General features: G+C 50.4%; 1 protein-coding gene across 2 annotated transcripts in view; it reads right to left on the bottom strand.

Moving 5' to 3' along the window:
• Positions 1–21,344, bottom strand: part of LOC149429008 (glucose-6-phosphate exchanger SLC37A1-like) — a 32,266-nt gene extending 10,922 nt beyond the window's left edge. The window contains exons 1-11 of one of the 2 annotated variants that reach the window (XM_089666834.1): positions 20,348–21,344; positions 8,644–8,734; positions 8,232–8,313; positions 6,114–6,243; positions 5,946–6,024; positions 5,154–5,289; positions 4,998–5,074; positions 2,437–2,603; positions 2,326–2,357; positions 1,615–1,692; positions 781–915 (exon numbers count right to left, since the gene is read on the bottom strand). In XM_089666834.1, coding sequence (XP_089522960.1) covers positions 781–915; positions 1,615–1,692; positions 2,326–2,357; positions 2,437–2,603; positions 4,998–5,074; positions 5,154–5,289; positions 5,946–6,024; positions 6,114–6,243; positions 8,232–8,313; positions 8,644–8,699 — 972 coding nt within the window. In that variant the 5' untranslated portion in view covers positions 8,700–8,734; positions 20,348–21,344. Of the gene's footprint in view, positions 1–780; positions 916–1,614; positions 1,693–2,325; positions 2,358–2,436; positions 2,604–4,997; positions 5,075–5,153; positions 5,290–5,945; positions 6,025–6,113; positions 6,244–8,231; positions 8,314–8,643; positions 8,735–10,985; positions 11,662–20,347 lie in introns of those variants that run through there. The other variant, XM_089666835.1, reaches the window with a different exon arrangement.
• Between the last annotated feature and the right edge of the window lie 229 nt (positions 21,345–21,573).

The following is a 21,573-nucleotide window of genomic DNA, read 5'->3' as shown; positions in this document are numbered from 1 at the left end:
GGAGGAAGGAGGTCCCGATTCCTCTATATAGATCCTATCACTAGAGGGGTCACCGGCAGGAGGAAGGAGGTCCCGATTCCTCTATATAGATCCTATCACTAGAGGGGTCACCAGAAGGAGGAAGGAGGTCCCGATTCCTCTATATAGATCCTATCACTAGAGGGGTCACCAGAAGGAAGGATGTAACATGTATATGAGGGTTGAGCTGTGAGTGTTCTGGATTGCAAATGGTGGTGGTACACTGGATTGTTAGTGGTAAGATGGATATTGGGGAGTGTTTAGTGGAGTGTAGATCTGAATGGTAACATACTGGGTGGTGAGGTGTGGAGTGAAAATATTATGAAATGGATTTATAAATTTCCCCTTTAAGAAACATTTTGGATTGCTTCCCCTTGCAACATTCCTTCAGTCTGAAGATGTTCTTGAATTTCCCCCCAAAAACAAAAGGTGAATAGTGGGTTCAATAGAAAGAAAATGGGATTCTCCTATGGCTGAACCTTTCCAGAGACAACCAGCTAGAACATCACAACATAGGACCTTCTTAGAATCCCCAGAGACAACCTATTGGACCTTTCCAGATGAATCTTCCTTCCCAAAGACATTCTGCTTATCTTCTGCAGAGGCACTCCATTGTACATCACAAATTAGAACTTTCTGGATCTTCCCAGAGAAAATCTTTGGAAAATGCTCCGGAACCTGTGACCACCCTCCCAGACACCCTTCTGAACATACCTCCCGCCCCTCCCAGTCATGCAGGTTGGCATGTTATGTCACACTCACCGGAATTTTGAGGGCACCAAAAAAGCTGATAGCGGAGGTTGCACTTTTCCCATTCCCAGGCTCCTTCTGTAGGACAACAACGTGCTGTGTGGGGTAGACGGGGGACTGTCCCAGCATGCTCTGTGTTTCCCAACTCTAGAACATAGAGGAAGAGAGCTTCTGATTGGCAATTGTACTGGATTTACAGGGCGAGGAGTGTATGAACCTTCTCTCTTTGTCCAATAACAGAAAGCCTTGTAGCCGTTTTAAGGAATACAAGGGTTTTTCTGAATGGAGGAGCTGCACAGGAAGCTGTGATCACTGTGCTGTTTCACCACCTGATCCCCAGCAATCACATCAACCTCAGAGGCCGCATGTGGGTTACATTTTTAAGAAAAAAAAAAAAGCAGTAGCCTCCAGTGGGGCGGACAAGGTGAGACGTACCCTACTGGTACCTGGCCAATGCCCCAATTATGGCTCACACTGCAGATTTAAAGTGGGGGGGGGGTGCTGCACTGTGAGACAGTAAGGTTCTATTGTATTGCAGTGTTCCCAATATAACATGTTTCAGGCACTGAGGTTTACAGCATGGGAGCTCAGGGGAACCTCTGAAGTGGATTGATGTGTCACAGTTACATAGAGAACGGTGGGGGAACCCTCTGGCTGGGCAGTGTGACGGGAACATGTGAATCACATGACTAGCTGAACAGCATTACTAAACTTTAGGCCGGTGCATTTCGTTTGGCATTCTGAAGAAAAGACGATGTGTGGAACCTTCACCCAGCTAGATTCCCACAGCTCACACCATACCAGAAATGGTCCACAATTCCCACCCACAGTCTGGATATTATTTACCTTCTCTGCTACAGACTCTTCCGCTCTTAATATTTGATTCTGGATCTTGAAACCGTTACACGACAAACTGGGAGGAGCCTGTGGATTGTACAACACCTGGGTCAGGTAATGGTGGTGGAGGAGGAGGAGGAGTCATATGATAAAAGTACATTGGAAGAAGGTGAATAGAGGAGAAGCATGACAGGGGATGGTCCTCAAGTCATATAAATGAAGGAACATTGGAAGGGGAAGAGATGATAGACATGCCGGGAAAGTCGTACATGTCGTCATTGTGCACGGACGCTTTCAGGCACCAGACATAAATGGAGGGAATATTTCTGTGTTTGGGATAGACACATGCACTCTACAGTCTGCCCATAGGAACGAATGGCTGTACATAGCTATATACCATTCTTGTGTAAACCCGCTCACAGAATGTGACTTCTTGCATGTTCCGGTGTTTAGCCCATGTGCTTGCATGGTGGATACCTGCACACATCCATTCATTACTATGGGCGGCTGTTCACTGCAGCATATCTCTTGGGTACGGAGATACACCTGCAATTTAAGCTGGATACCCAAATGCATCCATGTCCATGAAGCCTAAAGGAGCTCTAGAGGTGGGAACGAGATTAGGGTGGACATGGCTGGGGATATGGTCTGGCGGGTTCAGATGTGGCAGGCCAGATCAGAATTGGGAGAGCAGACCCCTGGATGGAAGATTCTTCTTACCCTAGGAGGATCGGAGTTGATGTCCCGGGGATCTGCAGGTAGAGAAGAGACAGCCACATGTGAGATAGCCGGAGATCACAATGCCACACATTCCAAAAATGCATCACTTACGCTCTATGAGGAACAGGAAACAGACGATGCCCATCACTCCAATGATTATACCCGGAACAACAAAGGACATCCCCCAACATGAGGACACCCAGAAGCCAGCAATCAGGGACCCCAAAATATTTCCAACCGATGTGTGCGAATTCCACACTCCCATAATGAAACCTCGCCTGTGGACAGCAGGAAGATGACAAGGGTTAGATATCTGGCATTGTTGAGACAGACTGAAGAAGGATGAGGATTAGAGCATCACCTGGACAGCCAGAGAAAAGATTACAGACCAAGAGCCTCACTGAGACAGTTAGGGGATGGAAGAAGGACCAAGAGCCACACCACAATAGCCAGAGGATGGAAGAGGGACCAAGAGCCTCACCACTATAGTCAGAGAATGGAAAAAGAACCGAGAGTCTCACCAAGACAGAGGATGGAAGAGGGACCGAGAGTCTCACCAAGACAGAGGATGGAAGAGGGATTAAGAGCCTCACAATAGTCAGAGGATGGAAGAGGGGACCGGGAGCCTCTCCAAGAGAGGATGGAAGAGAGAAAGAGAGCCTCACCAAGATAACCAGGGGATGGGAAAGGGACTAAAAGCTTCACCAAGATGGACAGAGAATGAAGCGAGACTGAGAGGCTTATCTAGACAACTACAGAATAGAAGAAGGACCAAGAGCCTCACTGAGACAGTAAAGGGATGGAAGAGAGATCAAGAGCCTCACCACGATAGTCAGGGGATGGAAGATGGGACCGAGAGCCTCACCAAGACAGAGGATGGAAGAGGGACAGAAAGTCTCACCAAGATGGACAGAGGATGACGCAAATCTGAGAGGCTTAACTAGACAACTACAGAATAGAAGAAGGACCAAGGGCCTCACTGAGACAGTAAGGGGATCAAAAGCCTCACTATGATAGCCAGAGGATGGAAGAGGGGACCAAGAGTCTCACCAAGATAACCAGGGCATGGGAAAGGGACTAAAAGCCTCACTAAGATGGACAGAGGATGACGCAAGACTGAGAGCCTTATCTAAACAACTACAGAATAGAAGGGGGACAAAGAGCCTCACTGAGACAGTAAGGGAATCAAAAGTCTCACTATGATAGCCAGAGGATGGAAGAGGGGACCAAGAGCCTCACTAAAGCTAAAGGAAGGAAAAAGGGTCAAAAGCACCACCAAGATAACCAGGGGATGAGAGACTCACCAAGAGAGTCAGAGAATGGAAAAGGGACTGAGAGCCTCAATGAGAGAGCCAGAGAAAGGAACATGAAATTAGTTTTATTGAAACAGCCAGAATAAAGATAAGAGATCAAGAATCTTAATAAGACAACCACAGGAAGGCAGAGGGACCAGGAGCCATGGCAAGACAGCTAGTGAATGCAAAAGGGACAAAGAGTCTCACTGCAACAACTAGAGGAGAAATGAAAAAACATCCTGGAGAGAGCCAGAGAAAGGATGAAACCTAGAGCATTACCAAGACAGAAGACGGCTGAGCTAGCATGTACCTCAACAAGACAGAAAAAGGATGGAAGAGGGGCAGAGTGGCTAAATGAGAATGCCAGAGGATGAAAGAGGGGCAGAGAGGCTCGGTGTGAATGCCAGAAGATGAAAGAGGAGCAGAGGGGCTCGGTGAGAATGCCAGAGGATGGAAGAGGAGCAGAGGGGCTCGGTGAGAATGCCAGAAGATGAAAGAGGAGCAGAGGGGCTCGGTGAGAATGCCAGAGGATGAAAGAGGAGCAGAGGGGCTCGGTGAGAATGCCAGAGGATGGAAGAGGAGCAGAGGGGCTCGGTGAGAATGCCAGAGGATGGAAGAGGAGCAGAGGGGCTCGGTGAGAATGCCAGAGGATGGAAGAGGAGCAGAGGGGCTCGGTGAGAATGCCAGAGGATGGAAGAGGAGCAGAGGGGCTCGGTGAGAATGCCAGAGGATGGAAGAGGAGCAGAGGGGCTCGGTGAGAATGCCAGAGGATGGAAGAGGAGCAGAGGGGCTCGGTGAGAATGCCAGAGGATGGAAGAGGAGCAGAGGGGCTCGGTGAGAATGCCAGAGGATGGAAGAGGAGCATGCAAACCTCACCCAGACAGCTGGAGAAGGATGGGAGAACAAGAGCCATACCAAGAGAGCCAGAGGATTAATAAGAGGAAATAGTATTTCCGAGACAGCGATACGAAGGATGAAAGACAAAGAAATTCATCAAGCCAGGCAGAGGAAGGATGAGACAGAGAGTATCCTTATTGGAGCCAGAGGTAGGATGAGAAACCGAGAGCATCACTGAAAGGAAAAAGGAAGAGAAAGAGACCTACATGGGGAGGCCAAAAAATGTTGGTGTGGGAGGTAGTGGAAGAGAAACAGAGGAGAGGGTAGAGGTTGAGGAGGACACAGTAAGTGGTCAGCAGGTCAGATAAAATAAAGACTTAGCCAATATATAGGGTGACAAAATGCTGTCAGGGTGAAGGGTCAATTATTGCACCTATAGAACATTAGAGACCTTAATTAAGTGCCATGTGTCTGTGACCACACTATTCCCAGTACTAAATACACCAACTTCCAACCCTGCAGTTACCAGAGATCACCTACCTCCCTTTCCCAAACCAGTTCCCGATGCAGGTCACCACACTCGGCCACCCAGTGGTCTGCACCAAACCATTCAGCACCTGTAGAAAAAGGACATGAAGAGTTATGCCCCAAGTGTGTCCAGGACTGACCTAGAGACCCGCAGGAAAGATCACTTACCTGGATGATAATATAATAGGTTAGGTTGTGGATGTTGTAGAAATAGCCCAGTCCGAACAGTCCAGTGAAGAAGCCACTGGCCACCATGCCACAAGACAGGAAATAGCGGAGAGGTAAGCGTTCCCCAATCATACCACTAATAGGAAACAGTAGAGCGTAAGCTGCTGGAACCACAACTGGATATACAAGAGACTACAGAAAACGAGAACTCAGGAAGAGAATCACGATTATCTTCAGCCCTCTACATACGATTTGACGTTTAGAATACATGTGAACCCAAATCCTAACCTGTAATTCAAACTAAACCTAAACCTTTGGCCTTCCAACAGCTGCCATCCTCTGCCAATACAACCATCTACAAGACATCATGTACTAGATCATCAAGAATTACTCCACCCCAGGCATTGGTGACAAGAGTCCCAGAATGTCCAGATGTGGATGATCGTGCATTGACCGGATGTGTGTGTAGTTCAGCCATTTCTGGCAGCCATTAATATGGAGCTCAGCGGAGGAGACAGCTCCAGCATAAACCCGCCTGCTCCACCCAATCTTTGCTTGTGCCGGAACTACGAAATAAAGCTGAGCTAGCTGTATGTGAACGATTGTAACAGAAAGAAACCTTTACACGTCAATTCCAAAGGACTGCTAGGGGTTACCACAAATATTACAAAATCCTGGCAGATAAAGGCATGTGTATCCCCCTACATTCTTCCCGTGGCCTGCTGCCCCCCCATGGGTGCTCTCAGGGCAGATGAACGTTCTATGTGCTCGGTGCCACACAGCCAATGTTACCTGAAGAACATGCCCACGGCGTACGCACACAGGAAGGAATAGTCCAGAGCTCCCAGCAACTGTTTATAGTTCTTCTTATCTGTGGAGAGATGAATGGAGATGGTAAGCTGGGGGAGCCAATACTTCTAGCATGACAACTGGACAGGAAGGAACATCACAGGATCTCACCAAATGGTGCCCAGCCACAGCGGGAAGCATTCTGAATGGCATTCTCTGTAGATGGCTTCAAGATGACGAATTCCTTGTAGCTGTGAGGCTCAAACTCATGGGGCTCTGAACAATGTTTATGTAGTTCTCCCTAGGAGACAATAGAGAAGCTATCACTAGTATTCCAACTTTGGCGATTGTTCTCTAGCTCTTCTTCCAGCTGTAAAATATAAACCTTTCTTCTAAGACCAAAAATGTACCTCCATGGTGGACAGCCTTTGCACTAGAGGGCCAAATCCCTGCAAAACCAAGGATCAAGCTTGGTCGCTCCTCAGCAGGCACAGTTCATGGTTCTGAAACTAGAGGGCCAAATATTCCTTCAAGACCAATGACCAAGCTTGACCACTCTTGGACAACCATGGTGGATGGTCCTGGCACTAGAAGGCCAGAATATTCCTACAATAGTAATGACCAAGCATGACCACTCTTGGACAACCATGGTGGATGGTCCTGGCACTAGAAGGCCAGAATATTCCTACAATAGTAATGACCAAGCATGACCACTCTTGGACAACCATGGTGGAAAGTGTTGCAGTAATGACTCACCCTAACCATTATATATGGCTACCTGAAGTGAATGGTAGTGAACCCGAGACTACGACTACCAGTCCCATAGATGGCTAAACCATAAAGAGAACTTTACCAGAGACTGGGGAGCTGTGTCAGCACTGCCAATTACTATGGTTAATAAGTGTGTAACTAGAGACTAATGAAAATATAGCTACAGGTAATGATCATGTACTAGACTACCATGGTGCACGGTGCAACAAAGTATAGATCATTATATCTACCCGGCCCATCGAATCTCCAACATGAGAGATTCAGCTGATATATGGCCCCCCAAAGTCCCAACAATGATGGTGGACATACAATTCTGGATTCAAACTTCAGATGTATGAAGATAGGTAGAGACACTTCTCAGACAGAGTGAACATGATGTCCCACCTCAAACATTCCCCTCTCCTCTTTCATTTTCCATCTATCCATTCCCCTTCTCTCCCAGCCCATCCCACTCTCTCATCACCCCACTTGCAATCTGCCCCCCCCATCTTGCCCATCCCTGGTCCTGTTATTTCCCTCATCTCCCATCCCTCTTCCCTCTCTCTGATCACCCCACTTCCCATCTGCCCTCCATCACCCATCCCTTACCCTGTTATCAGTCCTCATCTCCCATCACCCCAATTCCCATCTGCTCTCCATCACCCATCCCTGGCCCCGTTACCAGTCCCCTCATCTCCCATCCACCTCCCACCGCATCCCGCTCCCATCACCACACTTCCCATCTGCCTTTCATCGCCCATCCCTGGCTCTATTACTAGTTCTCTCATTTCCCATCACCCCACTTCCCATCTGCCCTCCATCACCCATCCCTGATCCTGTTACCAATCCCCTCATCTCCTATCCTCCTCCCACCCCACCTCCCATCTTCCCCTCCATCGCCCATCCCTGTTACCAATCCCCTCATCTCCTATCCTCCTCCCACCCCACCTCCCATCTTCCCCTCCATCACCCATCCCTGTTCCTGTTACCAGTCCTCTCATCTCCCATCCTCCTCCCCTCCATCACCCATCCCTGGTCCTGTTACCAGTCCCTTCATCACCCATCCTCCACTCACCCCATCCTTCTTCCATCACCCCACTTCCCATCTGCCCTCCATCACCCATCCCTGGTCCTGTTACCAGTCCCCTTCTCTCCCATCCTCCTCCTAGTCCATTCCACTCTCCCATCACCCCACTTCCCATCTACCCTCCATCACCCATCCCTGGTCCTGTTACCAATCCCCTCATCTCCCATCACCCCACTTCCCATCTGCCCTCCATCAACCATCCCTGACCCCATTACCAATCCCCTCATCTCCCATCACCCCACTTCCCATCTGCCCTCCATCATCCATCCATGGCCCCGTTACCAGTGCTCTCATCACCCCACTTTCCATCTGCCCTCCATCAACCATCCCTTACCCTGTTACCAATCCCCTCACCGCTCATCCTTCTCCCTGCCTCCTATTGTCATACCTCTACCCATGCCTCATCCATCTCCCATTCCCCCACCCCCGTCTTCCATCCCCCCCACACACACCTTGACAATGGTAATGGGCTTTCTGGAGAGGTGGAAGCTGCAGTAGAGGAGGTAGGTGAGTATCAGCACCAGAGCGCGGAACCTGCAAAGAGAAGATCAGTCACTGAAAAATCCGAGGGCAGAAATCTTCTACCAACACAGAAGCTTAGACACAATGAGACACGTCCGTCCAGCGATGCTACTACCTGGCTGTACATATAGCCAAACCTGTACCACCTGCAGGGGATTGATGTGGGTGGATTTTGATCGCCACCATCTTGTTTCTAGATCACTAATTTTACCATTTTATAAGATGAATAATGTACATATTTGTCAGATTTTTTCATGTTGAACAGAAAATGCTGCATTCAGCTCACCGCCCCCTGCAATCAGGACATTGTAGAAGCCTCAGGTAGGTCTGCAGGACACTTACCACTCATCCCGTGAGAAGGAAAGGAAGAAGCGTATCCCAGGGGGCAGAACTGCCATTGGCTACTCGGAGGCGGAGTGTAGGCCGGGCTAGTCTGGAAGGAGAACAAGTAAAGATTAGTGGAATGGATGGATCTACGACAGAGGACAACAGTTTCTATGGTCACTACAATCCCTGTGACGTGGAAATCAGGCAAAACGGCTGAAACTTCTTAGAATTCCTATATTAAAGTCCACAGATAAACCAACTCATGTCATCAGATATACAACCTGGCTGGTACACGGGAGATACAAGGACGGCTCAGAGAAGTCAATGTAATGGTTTCAGGATGGTATCACCCATTATATTCTGGTCTGACATGTCCTACATGATCTGTAAAGTGACACCAGTGGTTGGCGCCACGCCTAACATGGCGGATCAGGTCACAATCTTCCACTGGATATCAAATTTCAACAGGACAGAGGGTCTCACAAGTGCTGGCCATTTGTTGGATCCATCTGATGGGGTTCTTTTTCCATTATCCTCCAATCTGGTTTTACCGGTTTACGGTTTCACAGAAATCTTCCCTGAGGGTTGGTGATATCGCGCCCAGCGATGCGGAAGACATCAGTAGGGTAAGTTTAATTCTAACATGCACATCAACTAACATTGGTTGATTTGTAAAGGGGGAGCAAAGTTCCATGGTTAGTCTGGCTGAAAAAAGACAAAAGTCCATCCAGTTCAACCATAGAAAAAAAAAAAAAGTTATAAATCCTACACCCACAGTTGATCCAGATGAAGGCCAAAAAAGCCAGCAAAGCACGAACCAATTTGCTCCTGCAGGGGAAAATATTCCTTCCTGATCCCCTGAGAGGCAATCGGATATTCCCGGGATCAACTTTACCTATAAATGTTATATCCAGTTATATTCTGTGTGTCCAAGAAAGGATCCAGGACTTTCCTCCAGCAATCCACCGAGCTGGCCACAACCAACTCTTGAGGGGGCAATGTGAGGAAACCTTGAATTTTGATGCTCCTTTGGATAGACATCTAAGAACTACAAGACTACTGCTGGGTGCCGCCATCTTGAATATGATGTCATCAGCCCCAGCAGTCTCTCAAGTCAAGCTCTATATTATTCCCCTTTGCTCTTCAGCTACATCAAAGCTGCATATCCCAGAATGGTCATCAGTTTCCAGCCTGGGGAGAGCAAGCAACTCTCTGAATTTCTGAGGAAATATATGGGACAATGTGGTCACCAATATTCACTATCTGGCTAGAGGAGGAGTGACCCTACTGATTTCTTAGGAAATGTACTGTATAGGACATGTGGTCTCCGATATTTAGCTGGAGGAGAGCGAACAGCTCTCTGGATTTCTGAGGAAATGTATGGGACAATGTGGTCACCAATATTCAATATCCAGCTGGAGGACAGGGAGCAGCTCTTTCGATTTCGGAGGAAATGTATGGGACAATGTGGTTACCAATATTTATGATCTGGCTGGGAGGAGAAGGAGTGACTCTACTGATTTCTGAGGAAATTTATGGGACAATGTGGTCACCAATAGTCAATCACCAGCTGGAGGACAGCAAGCAGCTCTCTCAATTTCTGAGGAAATGTATGGGACAATGTGGTCACCAATATTCACGATCTGGTCTTGGGAGATGGTGGGATCTCTCCAATGTTCTTCCAGGTAATAATCGGAGTCTTTTGGGAACTATATGGCCGGGAAGCGCAGTATGAGAGAGATTGTGTCATTCGGAGAACGCACCTCTAAGGCAGCCCAGGAGACGACTGCCTATATGGAAGATGCTGGCATTCATCTACAGACTGAAGACTCTCCAGTAGGGTTCAGTCCTCCTCCTGTAGGGTTCAGTCCTCCTCCTGTAGGGTTCAGTCCTCCTCCTGTAGGGTTCAGTCCTCCTCCTGTAGGGTTCAGTCCTCCTCCTATCAGTTTAGGTTGTATCTGCAACACCATATTAACCTTTTGATGCCCTTTATATGGATCTTAATGGCAAAGGTCAGTAGGAGTGTCTCCAATCATGCGATGACTGTGATGGGCTCACAGTAATCATGTATGTACATATGTGGCCGATAGGAATTGAAGTCCACTCCCCCGCTGTGCATGCCCGGAGAGAAGAGGTCGTAGGGCTGGGGTGTGAGGAGAAGGAGATGTGAGCAAGTATGGTGCCCGATGTAGAGCTCCTGAGTCTCGGTGACTCCTGACTGTTGGAAGTAAGGCCGTCTTGTAGACAGTCGGATCCACCAATTATGCCGGTAAATGCAGGCGATTGCCTACGCCTAAAGAGGGGTGTACCTACAGCAGATTGACCTGGGGGCGGGGCCACGGTTAGGTCACACTTACCTGCAACTACAGCAGCAAACTGATGTGTACAATATCCTGGGGGGGCGGGACTAGAGCACAGCCATAGGAAAAGTAATCCACACATTGCTAGCCTGGTCCAAAGAATCGGTGGGAAGGTGGTGAGGAGCAATGAGCTGGAGGGTGACAACAAGGAATGACAGTACAGAGGAGGAGGAGATGGAGGAGGAAGACGATGACGAGGAGATGGAGGAGGAAGACGATGACGAGGAGATGGAGGAGGAAGACGATGACGAGGAGATGGAGGAGGAAGACGATGATGAGGAGATGGAGGAGGAAGACGATGAGGGGATGGAGGAGGAAGACGATGACGAGGAGATGGAGGAGGAAGACGATGACGAGGAGATGGAGGAGGAAGACGATGAGGGGATGGAGGAGGAAGACGATGAGGGGATGGAGGAGGAAGAAGATGAGGGGATGGAGGAGGAAGAAGATGAGGGGATGGAGGAGGAAGACTATGAGGATGACGAGAAGAAGGAAGACGAGGGCGAGGAGGAGGAGGAGGAAGATGACAAGGGTAAGGAAGAGGACGAGAAGAAAAAGGACGAGGAGGAGAAGAAGAAGTAGGACAACGAGGAGTAGGATGAAGATGGGGGAGACGAAGATGAGGAAGATGAAGACGAGGAGGACAGAACCTCCCAGCAAATCACCCAAAATGCTGAACCCGTCACAGTCACATGACCCCACAAAGGAAGAAGGAACTACTCAGCAAGGACACCGAGTACAACAACTTCCTGCATTTTATTAATGGCCTCCAGCTTCCTGATATACACCACACAGGGCAGGACACGTGATACTGAGATCCAGAACAAGAACAGATACCGAGAATGACACCCGGCATCCAGGACAGGAGAAGTGGGACTGTGCAGAGTCCATACATACAGAATAAGGACAGATACCGAGAATGACACCCGGCATCCAGGACAGGAGGAGTGGGACTGTGCTGAGTCCATACATAGAGAATAAGAAGAGATACCGAGAATGACACCCAACATCCGGGACAGGAGAAGTGGGACTGTGCAGAGTCCATACATACAGAATGAGGACAGATACCAAGAATGACACCCAACATCCGGGACAGGAGAAGCGGGACTGTGCAGAGTCCATACATACAGAATAAGGACAGATACCGAGAATGACACCCAACATCCGGGACAGGAGAAGTGGGACTGTGCTGAGTCCATACATAGAGAATAAGAAGAGATACCGAGAATGACACCCAGCATCCGGAACAGGAGAAGCGGGACTGTGCAGAGTCCATACATACAGAATGAGGACAGATACCAAGAATGACACCCAACATCCGGGACAGGAGAAGTGGGACTGTGCAGAGTCTATACATACAGAATAGGGACAGATACCGAGAATGACACTCGGCATCCGGGACAGGAGAAGTGGGACTGTGCAGAGTCCATACATACAGAATAAGGACAGATACCGAGAATGACACCCGGCATCCGGGACAGGAGAAGTGGGACTGTGTGGAGTCCATACTGATACTGAGAATGACATGTAATGGATGGACACGCAGTATGCTGGGGGTGGGGTATCGGTCACAATCTCTCTGTGTGAAGGCGACACACCAGCAGGATGTGTACAGGATGTGGAGGTAGTCAGGTGTGTCAGGATGGAGGACATGTGACCAGCTGAGATGGAGGATTCTGGGGACAATACAAGTCCTGGAATGTGCAGTCACTCAGTGTTGTCACACATGTCCCTGGAGATGAGGAGCTCCACATGGGGGGGTCCCCAGAGCTGAGGAGCTCCACGTCAGTGTCCCCAGAGCTGAGGAACTCAACGTGAGGGTCCCCAGAACTGAGGAGCTCTATGTGGGGGTCCCCAGAGATGAGGAGCGCTATGTGGGGGGTCCCCAGAGATGAGGAGCGCTATGTGGGGGGTCCCCAGAGATGAGGAGTGCTTTGTGGGGGGTCCCCAGAGATGAGGAGCTCTATGAGGGGGGTCCCTGGGGACGAGATGCTCTATGTGGGGGGTCCCTTAGGACGAGATGCTCTATGTGGGGGGTCCCTGGGGACGAGATGCTCTATGTGGGGGGTCCCTGGGGATGAGATGCTCTATGTGGGGGGTCCCTGGGGATGAGATGCTCTATGTGGGGGGTCCCTGGGGACGAGGAGCTCTATGTGGGGGGTCCCTGGGGACGAGGAGCTCTATGTGGGGTGTCCCTGAGCATAAGGAGCTCTATGTGGGGTGTCCCTGAGCATAAGGAGCTCTATGTGGGGGGTCCCTGGGCATAAGGAGCTCTATGTGGGGGGTCCCTGGGCATAAGGAGCTCTATGTGGGGGGTCCCCAGAACTGAGGAGCTCTATGTGGGGGTCCCCAGAGATGAGGAGCGCTATGTGGGGGGTCCCCAGAGATGAGGAGCGCTATGTGGGGGGTCCCCAGAGATGAGGAGCGCTATGTGGGGGGTCCCCAGAGATGAGGAGCGCTTTGTGGGGGGTCCCCAGAGATGAGGAGCGCTTTGTGGGGGGTCCCCAGAGATGAGGAGCTCTATGAGGGGGGTCCCTGGGGACGAGATGCTCTATGTGGGGGGTCCCTGGGGATGAGATGCTCTATGTGGGGGGTCCCTGGGGACGAGATGCTCTATGTGAGGGGTCCCTGGGCATAAGGAGCTCTATGTGGGGGGTCCCTGAGCATAAGGAGCTCTATGTGGGGGGTCCCCGGGGACGAGAAGCTCTATGTAAAGTCCATGGTGCTGTAGATAGTCTCCGTAGCACTAAAGAACATCTCCATCCACAATGGACATTTCACTTCTGGTTGGATGTTGGAGAGGTAATAGGATCTTGGTTTGGGATCTATTGCTCTGTTTGCGATGGTCATGGCGAGAGTAGAAGAATGTCCAGCCAAGTGCTGAGTGTTTGGTGTGTGGCCGACCACTGAACATCAGACAATCAGACTTTGATGTGTGACACCAGCAGTGTATTGTGGGGTGTACCTCCCAACAGTCCTTGATTATACACAACCCCAACATCCTGCAGATCCGGGCCATCTCCCACTGCCAGCCGGGTGAGGAAATGTTCATCCTTGCTCCTGGCTTTAGCTCCATAGCTACTCTGTGAGGTGGAGTCATCTCCTTCCCAACAGGAGCACCGTAGTTCCATCAAAGGAAGGCGGAGCATAGATAGGTAAGTGAGGTCATCCACTAAACACCAATACTGTCCGTGGAACAGCAATAGAAACCCACCGGCACCAATGACTCCCATGGAGCACATATGACCTCCAATAAATCCCATGGAGCACCAACAACCCCCAATGACCACTAATGACTCCCATGGAGCACATATGACCCCCAATGAACACCAATGACTCCCATGGAGCACATATGACCCCCAATGACTCCCACGGAGCACATATGACCCCCAATGACTCCCACGGAGCACATATGACCCCCAATGAACACCAATGACTCCCACGGAGCACATATGACCCCCAATGAACACCAATGACTCCCACGAAGCACATATGACCCCCAATGAACACCAATGACTCCCATGGAGCACATATGACCCCCAATGACTCCCACGGAGCACATATGACCCCCAATGACTCCCGCGGAGCACATATGACCCCCAATGAACACCAATGACTCCCACGGAGCACATATGACCCCCAATGAACACCAATGACTCCCACGGAGCACATATGACCCCCAATGAACACCAATAACTCCCATGGAGCACATATGACCCCCAATGAACACCAATGACTCCCACGGAGCACATATGACCCCCAATGAACACCAATGACTCCCACGGAGCATTCATGAAAACCAGTGTTCCCTATGGCGCACCAATGACAACCAGGAAACACCAATGACCACCAAATAGTCCCATGGAGCACCAATAATCAGCAATGACTCCCATGGAGCATCTGTGACCCCCATGAAGAACCAATGACCCACAGAGAGCACCAGCAACTGCCAATAAACAGCAATGACAACCAGTGACTCTTTGGAGCACCAATGACCCCCAATGACAACCAGTGACTCTTTTGGAGCACCAATGACTCCAATGCAGCATTAATGAACACCAGTTACCCCTATGGAGCACCAATAACCCCCATGGAGTACCAATGAACAGCAACAACCCCCCAGTGACTCCCATGAAGCACCAATGACTCCCATGGTGCACCAATGACCCCCAATGACAACCACTGACTGCCATGGAGCACCAATGACACCCACGGAGCACCAAGGAACATCAATGACCCCCAAGGAATACCAATTATTTTCATGGACCACCAATGACCCCCAATGAATACCAATTATTTTCATGGACCACCAATGACCCCCAATGAATACCAGTACTGCCCGTTAAAGCCAAATGACTGCCGTGCAACACCAATGAACTCCAGTGACCCCAGGGTTGCCACCTCATCCCTTTAAAACCAAAACACGTTAAGGACACCGGTTTTGAGGCTAATTTGATGCAGATACGACACTAAGTGAGTTTAATTACCACCTTCATCAGCCACAGAACCCAGGTAATCATGTGTGTGGGTTAAAGAGATGAGCTGGCAACCCCAAGGAACCCCATTGAAATTATTATATTGGGGAGGGGTCACTTGTGATAATTTGGTGTGTTAATGGGTGATCAGTGAGAGTTTTTGATGTTTCATGGGAGTCATTGGTGTCAGCTGGGCTCATTGGTGGTCAGTGTTAGTCACCGGCATTTCATGAGAGTCATTGGTGGATCACTAGTATCAGCAGGGTCATTAGTGGTCAGTGGTGGGTCACTAGCATCAGCAGGGTCATTGGTGGTCAGTGGTGGGTCACTAGTATCAGCAGGGTCATTGGTGGTCAGTGGTGGGTCACTAGTGTCAGCAGGGTCATTGGTGGTCAGTGGTGGGTCACTAGTGTCAGCAGGGTCATTGGTGGTCAGTTGTGGGTCACTAGTATCAGCAGGGTCATTGGTGGTCAGTTGTGGGTCACTAGTGTCAGCAGGGTCATTGGTGGTCAGTGGTGGGTCACTAGTGTCAGCAGGGTCATTGGTGGTCAGTTGTGGGTCACTAGTATCAGCAGGGTCATTGGTGGTCAGTGGTCGGTCACTAGTGTCAGCAGGGTCATTTGTGGTCAGTGGAGATCACTGGTGGTCAGGGGGGTCATTGGTGGACAGTGGTGGGTCACTAGTGGTCAGGGGGGTCATTGGTGGTCAGTGGTGGGTCACTAGTGTCAGCAGGGTCATTGGTGTCAGTGGTGGGTCACTAGTGTCAGCAGGGTCATTGGTGTCAGTGGTGGGTCACTAGTGTCAGCAGGGTCATTGGTGGTCAGTGGAGGGTCACTAGTGTCAGCAGTGTCAATGGTGGTCAGTGGAGATCACTGGTGGTCGGGGGGGGGGGGGGTCATTGCTTCCATGATAACTGCCATGTTCCTTATCCAGGATTCCCCCCACTCTTCACGGTCATGTTCCCCAGTTTTCTCGGTTTCAGGTTGTTGGATTCTCCCATCTTTGGATGTTGGGAGGTGTGTTGTGTCACCAGACAATCCTACAATCTGATTGTAACATGAGGAGAAGCTCAGCAGGGAAAATGCCTTTAACTCTTTGATTGGGATGGAGCCGCCCAAGGAATAAATGACCCGAATTTGTATCTCAAGGAGCCGAACAATAATTGTCCTCCAGGATTAGTCAGTAATGAGGTTCCTGCTGATTGTGGACAATGAGACGGCTCCATTCACAATGCAAATCCAAACAAATCCAAACAAAGCGAACTGTCAGAGAGGAGACACAAGGGAGCCGATCCCAAATCTGAGAGATAATCAGATCACAAAGAACACAGACCTCTGGGGGCCACAGACCAACTTATCTCCAATAACACAGAGACCTCTGGGGGCACAGACTGTCTTATCTCCAACAACAACCAGACCTCTGGGGTCACAGACCGTCTTATCTCCAACAACAACCAGACCTCTGGGGTCAGAGATAGGCTACAGACCTACTTATCTCCAACAACAACCAGACCTCTGGGGGCACAGACCGACTACAGACTGACTTACCTCCAATAACACCCGAGACCTCTGAGGTCACAGACCGACTTATCTCCAATAACACCGAGACCTCTGGGGCACAGACTGACTACAGACTGACTTACCTCCAATAACACCCAAGACCTCTGAGGTCACAGACTGACTACAGACTGACTTACCTCCAATAACACCCGAGACCTCTGAGGTCACAGACCAACTTATCTCCAACAACAACCAGACCTCTGGGGGCACAGACCGACTACAGACTGACTTACCTCCAATAACACCCGAGACCTCTGAGGCAGAGACCGACTACAGACCGACTTATCTCCAATAACACCGAGACCTCTGGGGCAGAGACCGACTACAGACCGACTAATCTCCAATAACACCGAGACCTCTGGGGCACAGACTGACTACAGACTGACTTACCTCCAATAATACCGAGACCTCTGAGGCAGAGACCGACTACAGACCAACTAATCTCCAATAACACCAAGACCTCTGGGGCAGAGACTGACTACAGACTGACTTACCTCCAATAACACCCGAGACCTCTGAGGTCACAGACCGACTACAGACTGACTTACCTCCAATAACACCCGAGACCTCTGAGGTCACAGACCGACTACAGACTGACTTACCTCCAATAACACCCGAGACCTCTGAGGTCACAGACCGACTTATCTCCAATAACACCGAGACCTCTGGAGCACAGACCGACTACAGACTGACTTACCTCCAATAACACCCGAGACCTCTGAGGTCACAGACCGACTACAGACTGACTTACCTCCAATAACACCCGAGACCTCTGAGGTCACAGACCGACTTATCTCCAATAACACCGAGACCTCTGGGGCACAGACCGACTACAGACTGACTTACCTCCAATAACACCCGAGACCTCTGAGGTCACAGACCGACTTATCTCCAATAACACCGAGACCTCTGGGGCACAGACCGACTACAGAACGACTTATCTCCAATAACACCCGAGACCTCTGGGGTACAGACCGACTACAGACTGACTTACCTCCAATAATACCGAGACCTCTGGGGCACAGACCGACTACAGAACGACTTATCTCCAATAACACCCGAGACCTCTGGGGTACAGACCGACTACAGAACAACTTATCTCCAATAATACCGAGACCTCTGGGGCACAGACCGACCACAGAACGACTTATCTCCAATAACACCCGAGACCTCTGGGGCACAGACCGACTACAGAACGACTTATCTCCAATAACACCCGAGACCTCTGGGGCACAGACCGACTACAGAACGACTTATCTCCAATAACACCCGAGACCTCTGGGGCACAGACCGACTACAGAACGACTTATCTCCAATAACACCCGAGACCTCTGGGGCACAGATAGACTACAGACTGACTTACCTCCAATAACACCGAGACCTCTGGGGCACAGACCGTCTTATCTCCAACAACAACCAGACCTCTGGGGTCAGAGATCGGCTACAAACTGACTTATCGCTAATAACACCGAGACCTCTGGGGGCACAGATAGACTACAGAACGACTTATCTCCAATAACACCGAGACCTCTGGGGCACAGACCGACTACAGAACGACTTATCTCCAATAACACCGAGACCTCTGGGGCACAGACCGACTACAGAACGACTTATCTCCAATAACACCCGAGACCTCTGGGGCACAGATAGACTACAGACTGACTTACCTCCAATAACACCGAGACCTCTGGGGCACAGACCGTCTTATCTCCAACAACAACCAGACCTCTGGGGTCAGAGATCGGCTACAAACTGACTTATCGCTAATAACACCGAGACCTCTGGGGGCACAGATAGACTACAGAACGACTTATCTCCAATAACACCGAGACCTCTGGGGCACAGACCGACTACAGAACGACTTATCTCCAATAACACCGAGACCTCTGGGGCACAGACCGACTACAGAACGACTTATCTCCAATAACACCCGAGACCTCTGGGGCACAGACCGACTACAGAACGACTTATCTCCAATAACACCGAGACCTCTGGGGCACAGACCGACTACAGACTGACTTACCTCCAATAATACCGAGACCTCTGGGGCACAGACCGACTACAGAACGACTTATCTCCAATAATACCCGAGACCTCTGGGGTACAGACCGACTACAGACTGACTTACCTCCAATAACACCGAGACCTCTGGGGCACAGACCGACTACAGAACGACTTATTTCTAATAATACCGAGACCTCTGGGAGCACAGACCAATTTATCTCTAATAACAGATCTCACGGCAGGGCACAGATCTCACACATCTTCTACAGAAGCAGTTCTCCCATCAGGGGGCCCCACAAAGCTGTACATGTGATGGGGCCCCATAGCAAATCCATTAGAACCCCAATAATCTTCATCTTGAAGAAAATCATATACAGTCCAACCTATCTAATCGTTTCTTCCAAACGGGGAAGTTCTACCCACATAGACCACTGTGTGACCAGGCAGACCCGGGCCCCCTCAGGATTTCATGATGTGCGATGGCTCTAGTCACACCCTTGATGTTTTCCATTTACCAATAGTCAGCTGATCATAGAAGAGCTAAAGGGCCCAGACCAACCCATTCATGTATGGATTTGTGTGGGGGAGTCACCTCATTGTGGGTCTAACATATACTGGAGGGTTGTACTGTGGATCTGCACCCATGTCTCATGTAATACAAGAAATGTGCTCTCCCCGGCAACTTTCTGAGGTCCACTTTGCTAGTCCTGGGTTGGACCCCATTTTGCCTTCATTCTTCATGGCATAGATCCAACAAGGTGTTGGAAACGTTCCTCAGAGGTCACTCCCCATATTGATATGATGGCATCACGCAGTCACTGCAGATTTGTCGGCTGCACATCCATGATGCCAATCTCCCATTCCACCACATCCCAAAAGGAGCTCTATTGGATGGAGATCTGGTGACTGTGGAGGACATTGGCATGCAGTGACCTCATTGTCATGTTCCAGAAACCAGTTGGAGATGATTGGAGATTTGTGACATGGTGCATTATCCTGCTGGAAGGAGCCATCAGAAGATGGGGAAACTGGAGTCATAGAGGGGTGGACATGGTCAGCAACAAAACTCAGGTAGGCCATGGGGTTTAGAAGATGCTCAGTTGGTACTAAGGGGCCCAAAGTGTGCCAAGAAAATCTCCCCCACACCATGACACCACCACCACCAGTCTGAACCACTGATACAAGGCAGGATGGATCCCCCACACCATGACACCACCACCACCAGCAGTCCCGTATACCGGATGTATCTACATCACCCCGAGCCCCGCTCAACTATGCTGTCCCTGAGTCCCACCAATGTACATGAAATGGTATCACTTACCTACACTGTTTGGGTCTCAGGTGGTCTCTCCCTGTAGCTCTCTCGGTGTCAGGCGGTCTCTCCTCTTAGCTCTCTCGGTGTCAGGCGGTCTCTCTTCTTAGCTCTCTCGGTGTCAGGCGATCTCTCCCCGTAGCTCTCTTAGCTCTCTCGGTGTCAGGCGGTCTCTCCTCTAAGCTCTCTCGGTGTCAGGCGGTCTCTCCTCTAAGCTCTCTCGGTGTCAGGCGGTCTCTCCTCTAAGCTCTCTCGGTGTCAGGCGGTCTCTCCTCTAAGCTCTCTCGGTGTCAGGCGGTCTCTCCTCTTAGCTCTCTCGGTGTCAGGCGGTCTCTCCTCTTAGCTCTCTCGGTGTCAGGCGGTCTCTCCTCTAAGCTCTCTCGGTGTCAGGCGGTCTCTCCTCTTAGCTCTCTCGGTGTCAGGCGGTCTCTCCTCTAAGCTCTCTCGGTGTCAGGCGGTCTCTCCCTGTAGCTCTCTTAGCTCTCTCGGTGTCAGGCGGTCTCTCCTCTAAGCTCTCTCGGTGTCAGGCGGTCTCTCCTCTAAGCTCTCTCGGTGTCAGGCGGTCTCTCCTCTTAGCTCTCTCGGTGTCAGGCGGTCTCTCCTCTTAGCTCTCTCGGTGTCAGGCGGTCTCTCCTCTTAGCTCTCTCGGTGTCAGGCGGTCTCTCCTCTAAGCTCTCTCGGTGTCAGGCAGTCTCTCCTCTTAGCTCTCTCGGTGTCAGGCGGTCTCTCTTCTTAGCTCTCTCGGTGTCAGGCGGTCTCTCCTCTAAGCTCTCTCGGTGTCAGGCGGTCTCTCCTCTTAGCTCTCTCTGTGTCAGGCGGTCTCTCCTCTTAGCTCTCTCGGTGTCAGGCGGTCTCTCCTCTAAGCTCTCTCGGTGTCAGGCAGTCTCTCCTCTTAGCTCTCTCGGTGTCAGGCGGTCTCTCCTCTTAGCTCTCTCGGTGTCAGGCGGTCTCTCCCCAGAGCACTTTCTTCATCTTTTGCAGGCAGTCTCCTCTCTCTGTTTCCTGGTTACAGGAGAAGCTCAGAATGAAACTAATGAACTTCCTCATTCTCATCACCTGAAGATTTCCCTCCCCTCTGGCCCCTCCCGGCCCCCTGTCCTCCTCTCTGGCCCCGCCCAGCTCCCTGTCCTCCACCTTTATTACAGGTGATCAGACAGGTTGGACCGGATGCCAGGAATGCGCCAGGTGACAGTCACACACCCAGCGGTGCAGTCATTGCGTCACACGTTGTTTGT

This window comes from Staurois parvus, unplaced genomic scaffold (assembly GCF_062004578.1).
Source record: "Staurois parvus isolate SC_StPar_1 unplaced genomic scaffold, SC_StPar_1.0 ptg002865l, whole genome shotgun sequence".
NCBI lineage: Eukaryota > Metazoa > Chordata > Amphibia > Anura > Ranidae > Staurois > Staurois parvus.
The sequence above is the reverse complement of the archived record's forward strand: the minus strand, read 5'-3'. Positions and strand labels throughout refer to the sequence as shown.